Source organism: Salmo trutta, chromosome 33, assembly GCF_901001165.1.
Source record: "Salmo trutta chromosome 33, fSalTru1.1, whole genome shotgun sequence".
NCBI classification, from domain to species: domain Eukaryota; kingdom Metazoa; phylum Chordata; class Actinopteri; order Salmoniformes; family Salmonidae; genus Salmo; species Salmo trutta.
The window spans coordinates 38,120,741-38,132,259 of record NC_042989.1 but is presented as its reverse complement, the minus strand read 5'-3'; the positions used below and the strand labels follow the sequence as shown (position 1 = coordinate 38,132,259).

The following is an 11,519-nucleotide window of genomic DNA, read 5'->3' as shown; positions in this document are numbered from 1 at the left end:
TTGAATTCAGTGTTGGTCTGTGGGAGTGTGTGTATGCATCAGTGCTGTGTGTGTGTCTCAGTGGTGTGTGTGTGTGTCTCAGTGCTGTGTGTGTGTGTGTCTCAGTGGTGTGTGTGTCTGAGTGCTGTGTGTGTCTGTCTCAGTGGTGTGTGTGTGTGTGTCTCAATGCTGTGTGTGTGTGTGTGTCTCAATGCTGTGTGTGTGTGTGTGTGTCAATGCTGTGTGTGTGTGTGTGTGTCTCAGCGGTGTGTGTGTGTGTGTGTCTCAGCTGTGTGTGTGTGTCTCAGTGCTGTGTGTTGCTGTCTGCTGTAGTGTCCTGGTGTGTGTGTTTGTCCCAGCTGTGTGTGTTGTGTCCGTGTTTCCTCTGGTGGCGTTTGTAGTTGTCCCAGTGTCCCGTGGTGTAGTCACACTCAGCACAGCCGTACGGCTTCTCTCCCGTGTGTCTCAGCATGTGTCTCTTCAGGTTCATACTCTGGTTACAGCTGTAGCCACACACAGAGCAGTGGAACGGCTTGGCTCCAGAGTGAATCCTCTCATGGCGCCTCAGATTGGCCAGGTTCCCGCAGGCGTAAGAGCACTGGGGACAGCGGTAGGGCTTCTCCCCTGTGTGGACCCGGAGGTGGCGTTTCAGGTTGTCCAGGTGGGCCGAGGCGTAGGGGCACTGGGGACAGCGGTGGGGCTTCTCCCCGCTGTGGGTGTGGGCGTGTCGGGCCAGGTGGTTGGGGTAGAGGGAGAGGAAGGGGCAGAGAGGGCAGCGGTACAGCTTACTGGCCCCCGGCTGGACTGTGTGTGAGTCTGTGTCACCAGGTGTGTCTCTGTCTGTGGGGCTGGAGGAGCCTATATCCTTAGAGAGGACAAACTCAGAACATTGACTACACATCTGTCCTCTGCCCTCCGCCTCTCCTTCCAGGGTGAGGCCACAGGAACGACAGCAGAGGGGGAAGAGGAGGTCAGGGAGAGGGGCGGAGGGGGGTAGACGGGGGGAGGATGGAGAGGCTACCCCCCCTAGGGACTGGAGGAAATCAGAGTCCTCCCTCACACACACTGTCAGGTCTGACAAAACGGCATCTGGAGGAGAGGAGAGAACAGTACACACACACACACACACACACACACACACACACACACACACACGACCTTTAGTTCAGTAACCAGCCCAACCAAACAGAGCTTCTTCCTCTTTTTAAACTCCAGTTTCAGGAAGTTAACCAACACTTCTCCTTTCACTCTGAGCTACAGGCTAGAACGTTCAAAAGAAAACATCCTCTTTCCTGGAACATATTACCTCTGTGTGTGTCTGAGTCTGTGTGTGTGTGTGTGTGTCTATGTGTGTGCGTGCGTGTACTCGCCTGACTGTATGCCCTTACCTTCACTATTTTCTCTGTGTGTGTGTTTTCGTCTGCTGCGTCTCTTCAGTGTGTGTGTGCGTTGCGGCCGGGGCTGAGTCTCCTGGCTGTGCGAGCGCTGGTGCCTCCGCAGGTTTCCCAGGGAACTACAGGCATAGCTGCAGGCGTTGCAGAGGTAGGGCTTCTCCCCGGTGTGTGTGCGTGTGTGTCTCTGCAGGTTGACCCTCTGTGTGGAGGCGTAGGGGCAGTGGGGACAGCGGTAGGGCTTCTCTCCATCATGGGTTCTCATGTGGCGTTTTAGATGGTTGGAGTAGCGAGAGGAGAAACTACACAGAGAACACGTGTACAGCTTCATACAGACTTCTTCATCACCCGCCTTACTCCTCTTCCTCTTCCTGTCCTTTCCCCCACAGGATTGGACAGCCGGGGTTGACTCCTCCCCCTGTGAGGTATCCTCCATGGCTGTGTGTGATTCTGATTGGAGGCCCTCTTCGCAGCTCAGGCAGTAGAGTCCCGCCCCCAAGTCAAGTCCCGCTCCCAGGTCAAGGTCAGCCCCCATCAATTGGCGACACCCCTTACAGGAGAGGAATGCTGGGAAAGCTGAGTCACCCGGAGCTGGAAGGCTGGTGCCGTCATCACTTAGAGAGAACACTGTCATACCTGATAGAGGGAGGAGAGAGAGGGAAGAGTGAGAGAGAGAGAGAGAGAGAGAGAGAGGGAGGGAGAGTGTTAGAGCGAGGAGAAAGAGAGGAGTAGAGAGAAAGGGGGAAAGGGAAGGAAAGAGAGAGGGAAGGAGCATTTGGTCAAGGACTCGTAAAACCATGTACAATGCATTCGGAAAGTATTCAGACCCCTTGACTTTTTCCACGTTTTGTAAAGTTACAGCCTTATTCTAAAATGGATTAAATTCCTCATCAATCTACACACAATACCCCATAATGACGAAACGAAACAGGTTTAGAAATGTTTGCAAATTTATACAAAAATAAAAATACAGAAATGCCTTATTTACATTAGTATTCAGACCCTTTGCAATGAGACTCGAAATTGAGCTCAGGTGCATCCTGTTTCCGTCGATCATCCTTGAGATGTTTCTACAACTTGATTGAAGGTCCCCAAGAACACAGTGGCCTACATTATTCTTAAATGGAAGAAGTTTGGAACCACCAAGACTCTTCCTAGAGCTGACTGCCTGGCCAAACTGAGCAATCGGGGGAGAAGGGCAGTGACAAAGAACCCGATGGTCACTCTGACAGAGCTCCAGAGTTCCTTTGTGGAGATGGAAGAACTTTCCAGAAGGACAACCATCTCTGCAGCACTCCACCAATCAGGCCTTTATGGTAGAGTGGCCAGACGGAAGCCACTCCTCAGTAAAAGGCACATGACACCCCGCTTGAAGTTTGCCAAAAGGCACCTAAAGACTCTCAGATCATGAGAAACAAGATTCTCTGGTCTGATGAAACCAAGAACGAACTCTTTGGCCTGAATGCCAAGCGTCGCGTCTGAAGAAAACCAGGCACCGCTCAGCACCTGGCCAATACCATCACTACGGTGAAGCATGGCTGTTTTTCAGCGGCAGGGACTGGGAGACTGGTCAGGATCGAGGGAAAGATGAATGGAGCAAAGTACAAAGAGATCCTTGCTCCAGAGTGCTCAGGACTTCAGACTGGGGTGAAGGTTCACCTTCCAACAGGATAACGAACCTAAGCACACAGCCAAGACAACGCAGGAGTGGCTTTGGGAGAAGTTGAGTGGCCCAGCCAGAATCCGATCGAACATCTCTGGAGAGACCTCCCCATCCAACCCGACAGAGCTTGAGAGGATCTGCAGAGAAGAATGGGAGAAACTCCCTAAATACAGGTGTGCCAAGCTTGTAGTGTCATACCCAAGAAGACTCGGCTGTAATTCCTGCCAAAGGTGCTTCAACAAAGTACTGAGTAATGGGTCTGAATACTTATGTAAGTGTGCCATTTCCATTTTTATTACATTTGCAAAAATGTCTAAAAACCATTTTTTTTCTATGTCATTATAGGGTATTGTGTGTAGATTGATGAGGAAAAAAACAATTTAATCCATTTTAGAATAAGGCTGTAACGTAACAAAATGTGGAAAAAGTCCGGGGGTCTGAAAACTTTCCGCATGCACTATATATAACACTGTAAGTGTGTGTATGTATACTTGTCAGTGTCAGCCTGGTCACTAGAAATAGCATCCTATTGGTCACTCGAAATAGCATCCTATTGGTCACTAGAAATAGCATTCTATTGGTCACTAGAAACAGCATCCTATTGGTCACTAGAAATAGCATTCTATTGGTCATTAGAAATAGCATCCTATTGGTCACTAGAAATAGCATTCTATTGGTCACTAGAAACAGCATCCTATTGGTCATTAGAAATAGCATTCTATTGCGGACATGTGAAAAGGTCCTGAGGACATCGATATCGACCCACAAAAAAAAAAAAAATGTTTTGAAAACTATTGCAGAGCACTGGCGTGAACTCGTGATGCTCGGAGGTGAAGAGCGCTGCTTAAGCTGTGTTCAAAACAACTGGGAACTCTGGGGTAAAAAAATTTGCTCCAACTGGGACAAAAAAAATTATGTTTTGAACTCAGAATTCAAGTCGGGAACTCTGGCCTCTTTCTAGAGTTCTGACTTTCCAACTTGAAGATCACCGCCGTCATGATTTGACCTGGTAATTTTCAGAGTTCCCAGTTGTTTTGAACGTGGCATTAGACCGAAGCATGCTGCTCTGACCACTCCAGTTCACAATGCTCTAGATGATAGTTGATGGAAACATTCCCCAAACCCGAGCCCAAACCTTAACCTTCAACAGACTAACATGGAACCAAAAACGGCTGCGCGCGTGCGCAATCCCGACACACAGGTTAAAATACCAAAACAAACTCTGAACCAATGACATTAATTTGGGGACAGGTCGAAAAGCATTAAACATGTATGGCAATTTAGCTAGTTAACTTGCACTTGCTAGCTAATTTGTCCTATTTAGCTAGCTTGCTGTTGCTAGATAATTTGTCCTGGGATATAAACATTGAGTTGTTATTTTACCTGAAATACACAAGGTCCTCTACTCCGACAATTAATCCACACATAAAACGGTCAACCGAATCGTTTCTAGTCATCTCTCCTCCTTCCAGGCTTTTTCATCTTTGAACTTATATGGTGATTGGCATCTAAACATTCATAGTATTACCACGACAACCGGCAAAACAGTTCGTCTTTCAATCATCCACGTGGGTATAACCAATGAGGAGATGGCACGTGGGTACCTGCTTCTATAAACCAATGAGGAGATGGGAGAGGCAGGACTTGCAGCGCGATCTGCGTCAGAAATAGGAATGACTTCTATTTTAGCTCTTGGCATCGCAGACACTCGTTGGCGCGCGCGAGCAGTGTGGGTGTAATAATTGAATAACATGGATTTCTAAATTTATTTTGCAACGCTCGCGCACACAACGTGTCCGGTCTGGTCAGCATGTAAGCCCTGTCCAAGCTGGGGGGGGGGGGGTTCTACTGAGCTATATGGAGTTGTTTTCAGAAGGTCATACCAAGGATCATTTAGCTATTTGAGTTACAAGTTTAAGAACCCTTGAATAAAAAAAATGTAATAAAAAAAATGTATACAAATATTTGATGAAAAATGTCAATTTGGCCTCACACCTAATAGCCCATAGAAGCGCATTGAATACCATATTCACTACATGAATCAAAAAAAAAAATCAAAAAGGAAGTTTGTTCTGAAGTGTCTGTCCTATATCTGAGAGACATAAGAAAGATCAGGAAACTTAAATAATATATTTTTTTTTTATTTTTACATGTATTTAACCCCTTCATTTTGTCACTAAATAGTCTCTATATATTATTTCATAAATGTTTTCAACTGGTACAGGCGAACCTTCAGACATGTCTTGCGAGGCCTGTGGGTGTCCAAGAGCAAAAGACACCCACAGGAGTCTCACCTTTCCACAGATGGGCCATATTAGTGTGTAACCCAAACTGTTCTCTACAGACAGAGGTTGGCAGATCGGCGGTACCGACTTCAGACGGGTCCCAAGACGCTTCTGGGGGTCGTAGAGAAAAACAGAACACTATCATGTTTGTGAGAGTCTCATCTTTTCATAATAGTTTTGTAGGCCAAACCATTCGGACGTTACAAGCGATTTTGTGAGAAGAATGATTTTCTGGATGTCTCGTAGTCTGACAAACGTGGAATTAACCCCGTTCACCGCGCGGAATTAACCCCGTTCACCGCGTAGAATTAAAGCTGTAACCACGCAGAATTAAACCTGTAACCACGCAGAATTAAACCTGTAACCATGCAAAATTTAACCTGTAACCACGCAAGAATTAATGCATCACATCACAAAATAGACGTTCATCCATAATTTCAGAAGTGAAACTATGAGATCAAGTTGGTCAGTGTTTGTGTATATGTGTAAATGTGTGTGTGTGTGTCTGACCTGTGTCTCTGTCCAGCCCCATGATCTCTGTGTCATCAAACTCACAGAGCTCTCCACTAAGCAGGAAGTCACTGTCCAGAACCAGGCATCCTGGATCACACTCCACACCGTCTACTATATCACACACACACACACACACACACACACACACACACACACACACACACACACACACACACACACACACACACACACACACACACACACCATCATTATACTACAGACACACACCATCATTACACTACACCGTCTACTGTAATACACACCATCATTATACTACACACCATCAATATGCTACACCCTCTACTGTAATACACACCATCATTATACTACACCGTCTACTGTAATACACACCATCATTATACTACAGACACACACCATCAATATGCTACACCGTCTACTGTAATACACACCATCATTATACTACACACCATCAATATGCTACACCGTCTACTGTAATACACACCATCATTATACTACACACCATCAATATACTACACCGTCTACTGTAATACACACCATCATTATACTACACACCATCAATATGCTACACCGTCTACTGTAATACACACCATCAATACACTACACACCATCATTATACTACACCATCTACTGTAATACACACCATCAATATACTACACCGTCTACTGTAATACACACCATCATTATACTACACCGTCTACTGTAATACACACCATCAATATACTACACCATCTACTGTAATACACACCATCATTATACTACACCATCTACTGTAATACACACCATCATTATACTACACCGTCTACTGTAATACACACCATCATTATACTACACCATCTACTGTAATACACACCATCAATATACTACACACCATCATTATACTACACCGTCTCCTGGAATACACAATAACCTCTATCACACTAATATAGCACTGTGGGGTGATTGAAGAGAAGAGGCAGGTGAGAAAGGGAGAATAGAGGGAAAGAGGAAGGGAGAGGGAGGAAGCAGTGGGAGAAGGAGGGAGAGAAAGAGGAAGGGAGGAAGCAAGGGAAGAGTGAGAGAAATAGGGGGGGAGAGGGGCAGGACGAGATTGGGAGAAGGGAGGGAGGAGAGGTCAGGGAGGGTAGGTGGAGACAGGAAGCAGAGAGGAGGAAGGGAGGAAGTCCAGCTGAGACAGAACACTCAGGATGAGATAACTCACACACAGGATGAGATACACACGCACAGGACGGGTTACACACATTCATGAGGACGAAGAGAGAAGGATGGCAACCCAACCATGCACACAGGCATGATGAGAGAGAGAGAGAGAGAGAGAGAGAGAGAGAGAGAGAGAGAGAGAGAGAGAGAGAGAGAAAGAGAAAGAGAGAGAGAAAGAGAGAGAGAGAGAGAGAGAGAGAGAGAAATTACAGTTCTGGAAGCTGACAGAGGTTTAACAATTGAAGTACACATCAACTCTGTAACTAAATTATCTAATCCTGTATCCAAGTTGTATATACCCAAACCCAAAACTTCATTCAAATCAGTACAAATATGGATTACAGTTGATCTAGTGAGCACCAAGAGCACACCTCTAGAAGGTACAAGTAGCAAAACATCTCAGACATTGAAATACGTGAAAACCCAGCTAGTTAGTTTTGTGATAACTCCTTCACCACCCAGTCAATAACATGACTATAGTAGGTAGAAAGGCTATAAAACTGTACTTACATTTGACGGGCTGTGGGTTCGATTGTTTTCTCCTCGGCATTCTTCGTCTTCCTCGTCTTCCTCGCTGTCAGTGAGTCGCAGTTGCCTCTGTAGGCTGGTGGCGAAACACTGATCTATACGGCGTGTAGGCTCTGCAAACTTGTCATATTCCTCTTCCTCCAACGGACAAAAACACAACTATCAGTGTCATCAGTCTCTCTCACACTCTCACACACACACACACACACACACACACACACACACACACACACACTGGCTAACGTTACGCACGTTAGCTAACTAGCTAGCGAAATATGCGGGGGGCTGGCTGACTTAAGTTTGCTATTCTAGCTAGTTTGTTAGTCTAACCGAGAACATCGTTAGCTAGTTCTATTTAAAAGACAGTGAGTTGTTCTATCTGTGGCTGTATTGGGAAGAAATTGGTCAGATAGAAGCGAATCATCTGGCTAGCTAACTTAGATAGCTAAAGCTACGCTAACTAGTGGTCTAGTATTTAGGAGAAAACAAACACAAAAAAAATAGCCTATACGTCTAGTTAAATGTAAATTCTAAACAACAAGCTAACTTTACATCAACTTAAATTGTCGTTTAATATATATATTTTTTCGGTTAAAATAGTCTCTTAGTAACTTCCTCGAGGGTCCAATGTGTACATACTGCGAGTTCATGGGGCGTGACGTCAGTCCTTTTTTTAAATATACTTCCGGATCTTGGGTCTTGTAGTCATTCAAATGTAGTCAGTTAACTTTGACTTCGAAGGAAAAAAATTGAAACGTTTCTTTTTATTTAATAAGAAGCCTCTTTTTTTTCAAATTTCAAGTTTATTGTTGAATTATTGCGCATGCGAATATGCCTCATACAGCACACATCATAAACGGTGACGTTAATACTCCTAATAATGCATGTATGTAATAACAATATTCTACACCTGTTATTGTGCAGGCCTCTGTAAAACACATATGTATTTACCTGACACTGGATTTTACCACCAGGTGGAGTTACTCTCTAACAGGAGAGAGGGGGGGTTAACTATGATTGGAACTTTAGATAAGGGATTTCATATAGGGTACTACTAGAGCAGCCGAATGGTAACAACCTATAAAGAATCACATAAGATTCAGTTGTTTTACCACCGACTGTCTACGGAACGTATGGGCTGCTCCTCCTAATCCAAAATATGTGTGTTCATATACATCAGTGGAGGTTTGTCTGATGATTGTTTTACCTGACTATTAGTCTATGCTTCTGCCTTGTGAGAGACACGCAGATTTATTTTTTTATTTTATTTATTTCACCTTTATTTAACCAGGTAGGCAAGTTGAGAACAAGTTCTCATTTACAATTGCGACCTGGCCAAGATAAAGCAAAGCAGTTCGACAACATACAAAAACACAGAGTTACACATGGAGTAAAACAACATACAATCAATGATGCAGTAGAAAAAAATAAGACTATATACAATGTGAGCAAATGATGTGAGATAATGGAGGTAAAGGCAAAAAAATGCCATGGTGGCAAAGTAAATAAAGTATGGCAAGAAAAAACACTGGAATGGTAGATTTGTAGTTTGAAGAAAGTTAAAAGTTAAAATATAAATAATATGGTGCAAAGGAGCAAAATAAATAAAATAAATAAATACAGTAGGGGAAAAGGTAGTAGTTTGGGCTCAATTAAAGATGGGCTATGTACAGGTGCAGAGATCTGTGAGCTGCTCTGACAGCTGGTGCTTAAAGCTAGTGAGGGAGATAAGTGTTTCCAGTTTTAGAGATTTTTGTAGTTCGTTCCAATCATTGGCAGCTGAGAACTGGAAGGAGAGACGACCAAAGGAGGAGTTGGCTTTAGGGTTGACCAGAGAGATATACCTGCTGGAGCGCGTGCTACAGGTGGGTGCTGCTATGGTGACCAGTGAGCGGAGATAAGGGGGGACTTTACCTAGCAGGGTCTTGTAGATGACCTGGAGCCAATGTGTTTGGCGACGATGATGAAGTGAAGGCCAGCCAACGAGAGCATACAGGTCGCAGTGGTGGGTTGTATATGGGGCTTTGGTGACAAAACGGATGGCACTGTGATAGACTGCATCCAGCTTGTTGAGTAGGGTATTGGAGGCTATTTTGTAAATGACATCGCCGAAGTCGAGGATTGGTAGGATGGTCAGTTTTACGAGGGTATGTTTGGCAGCATGAGTGAAGGATGCTTTGTTGCGAAATAGGAAGCCAATTCTAGATTTCACTTTGGATTGGAGATGATTGATGTGAGTCTGGAAGGAGAGTTTACAGTCTAACCAGACACCTAGGTATTTGTAGTTGTCCACAAATTCTAAGTTAGAACCGTCCAGAGAAGTTATGCTGGATGGGCGGGCAGGTGCAGGCAGCGATCGGTTGAAGAGCATGCATTTAGTTTTACTTGTGTTTAGGAGCAGTTGGAGACCACGGAAGGAGAGTTGAATGGCATTGAAGCTCGTCTGGAGGGTTGTTAACACAGTGTCCAAAGAAGGGCCAGAAGTATACAGAATGGTGTCGTCTGCGTAGAGGTGGATCAGAGATTCACCAGCAGCAAGAGCGACATCATTTATGTATACAGAGAAAAGAGTTGGCCCAAGAATTGAACCCTGTGGTACCCCCATAGAGACTGCCAGAGGTCCAGACAGTAGGCCCTCCGATTTGACACACTGAACTCTGTCAGAGAAGTAGTTGGTGAACCAGGCGACGCAATCGTTTGAGAAACCAAGGCTACTAAGTCTGCCGATGAGGATGTGGTGATTAACAGAGTCAAAAGCTTTGGCCAGGTCAATGAATACGGCAGCACAGTAATGTTTCTTATCGATGGCGGTTACGATGTCGTTTAGGACCTTGAGCGTGGCTGAGGTGCACCCATGACCAGCTCTGAAACCAGATTGCATAGCGGAGAGGGTGCGGTGGGATTCAAAATAGTCGGTAATCTGTTTGTTGACTTGGCTTTCGAAGACCTTAGAAAGGCAGGGTAGGATGGATATAGGTCTGTAGCAACTTGGGTCAAGAGTGTCACCTCCTTTGAAGAGGGGGATGACAGCAGCTGCTTTCCAATCTATGGGAATCTCAGACGACACGAAAGAGAGGTTGAACAGGCTAGTAATAGGGGTTGCAATAATTTCGGCAGATAATTTTAGAAAGAAAGGGTCCAGATTGTCAAGCCCAGCTGATTTGTAGGGGTCCAGATTTTGCAGCTCTTTCAGAACATCAGCTGAATGGATTTGGGAGAAGGAGAAATGGGGGAGGCTTGGGCGAGTAGCTGTGGGGGGTGCAGTGCAGTGCAGATGAACTTAATAGCTGATTAGTGGTGGCTATTCAGCAGCCTGATGGTCTGAGGGTAGAAACTATTGGCCAGTCTTTCAGTTTTGGCCATGTTGCTCCTGTACTGCCCCGTGTCTGAGTGATTGAAGCGGGGAGAAAAGGGCGTGGTTTGGGTGGCTGGGGGACCCTGATGTTCTTCTTGGCCTTCCTGAGACACCTGGTGTTGTAGGTGTCCTGTAGGGCAGGCAGTGAGCACCCATTGGTGCATTCAGCTGCACGTATCTCCCTCTGAAGAGCCACGCGGTCCTCGATGGTGGAGTTGCCGTACCAGGCTGTGATGCAGCCCGACAGAATGCTCTCGATGGTGCTCCTGCAGAACACTGTGAGGGCCCTCTGGGACAGGCCACCTTTCTACAGCATCCTGAGGTTAAAAAGTCGCTGTCGTGCCTTCGCTATGGTGTCCGTGTGGTTAGACCATTTCAGCTTCTGTGAGATGTGTACGCAGAGGAATTTGAAGTTATTGACGTCTCCGTGGTGGCCCCGTTGATGAGGATGGGCACGTGTCCAGCCTGGTTCCTCCTGAAGTCAACAATTAGCTCGTTTGTTTTGATAACATTGAGGGAGAGGTTGTTTACCTGGCACCACACCGTCAGAGTGCCTACCTCCTTCCTGTAGGCTTTCTCGCGGTCATGGGTATACAGGGAATACAGGAGGGGACTGAGGACGCATT

The 11,519-nt window shown here is 45.6% G+C and overlaps 1 protein-coding gene across 3 annotated transcripts; it reads right to left on the bottom strand.

Moving 5' to 3' along the window:
* Nucleotides 1–241: 241 nt before the first annotated feature.
* Nucleotides 242–8,213, bottom strand: znf513b (zinc finger protein 513b). 3 transcript variants are annotated; one of them, XM_029730862.1, is made up of 6 exons: nucleotides 8,178–8,213; nucleotides 7,521–7,676; nucleotides 5,829–5,939; nucleotides 5,328–5,429; nucleotides 1,368–2,006; nucleotides 242–1,068 (listed from the first exon to the last, which is right to left on the bottom strand). In XM_029730862.1, the coding sequence occupies exons 2-6, from the start codon at nucleotides 7,558–7,560 to the stop codon at nucleotides 284–286; spliced, it is 1,677 nt and encodes a 558-aa protein (XP_029586722.1). In that variant the 5' UTR covers nucleotides 7,561–7,676; nucleotides 8,178–8,213; the 3' UTR covers nucleotides 242–283. The 3 variants fall into 3 exon arrangements, with proteins under 3 accessions (XP_029586722.1, XP_029586721.1, XP_029586723.1); XM_029730861.1 differs by having other exon boundaries at nucleotides 243–1,068; nucleotides 5,829–5,942; XM_029730863.1 differs by lacking the exons at nucleotides 5,328–5,429; nucleotides 8,178–8,213 and having other exon boundaries at nucleotides 244–1,068; nucleotides 5,829–5,942; nucleotides 7,521–8,168.
* Between the last annotated feature and the right edge of the window lie 3,306 nt (nucleotides 8,214–11,519).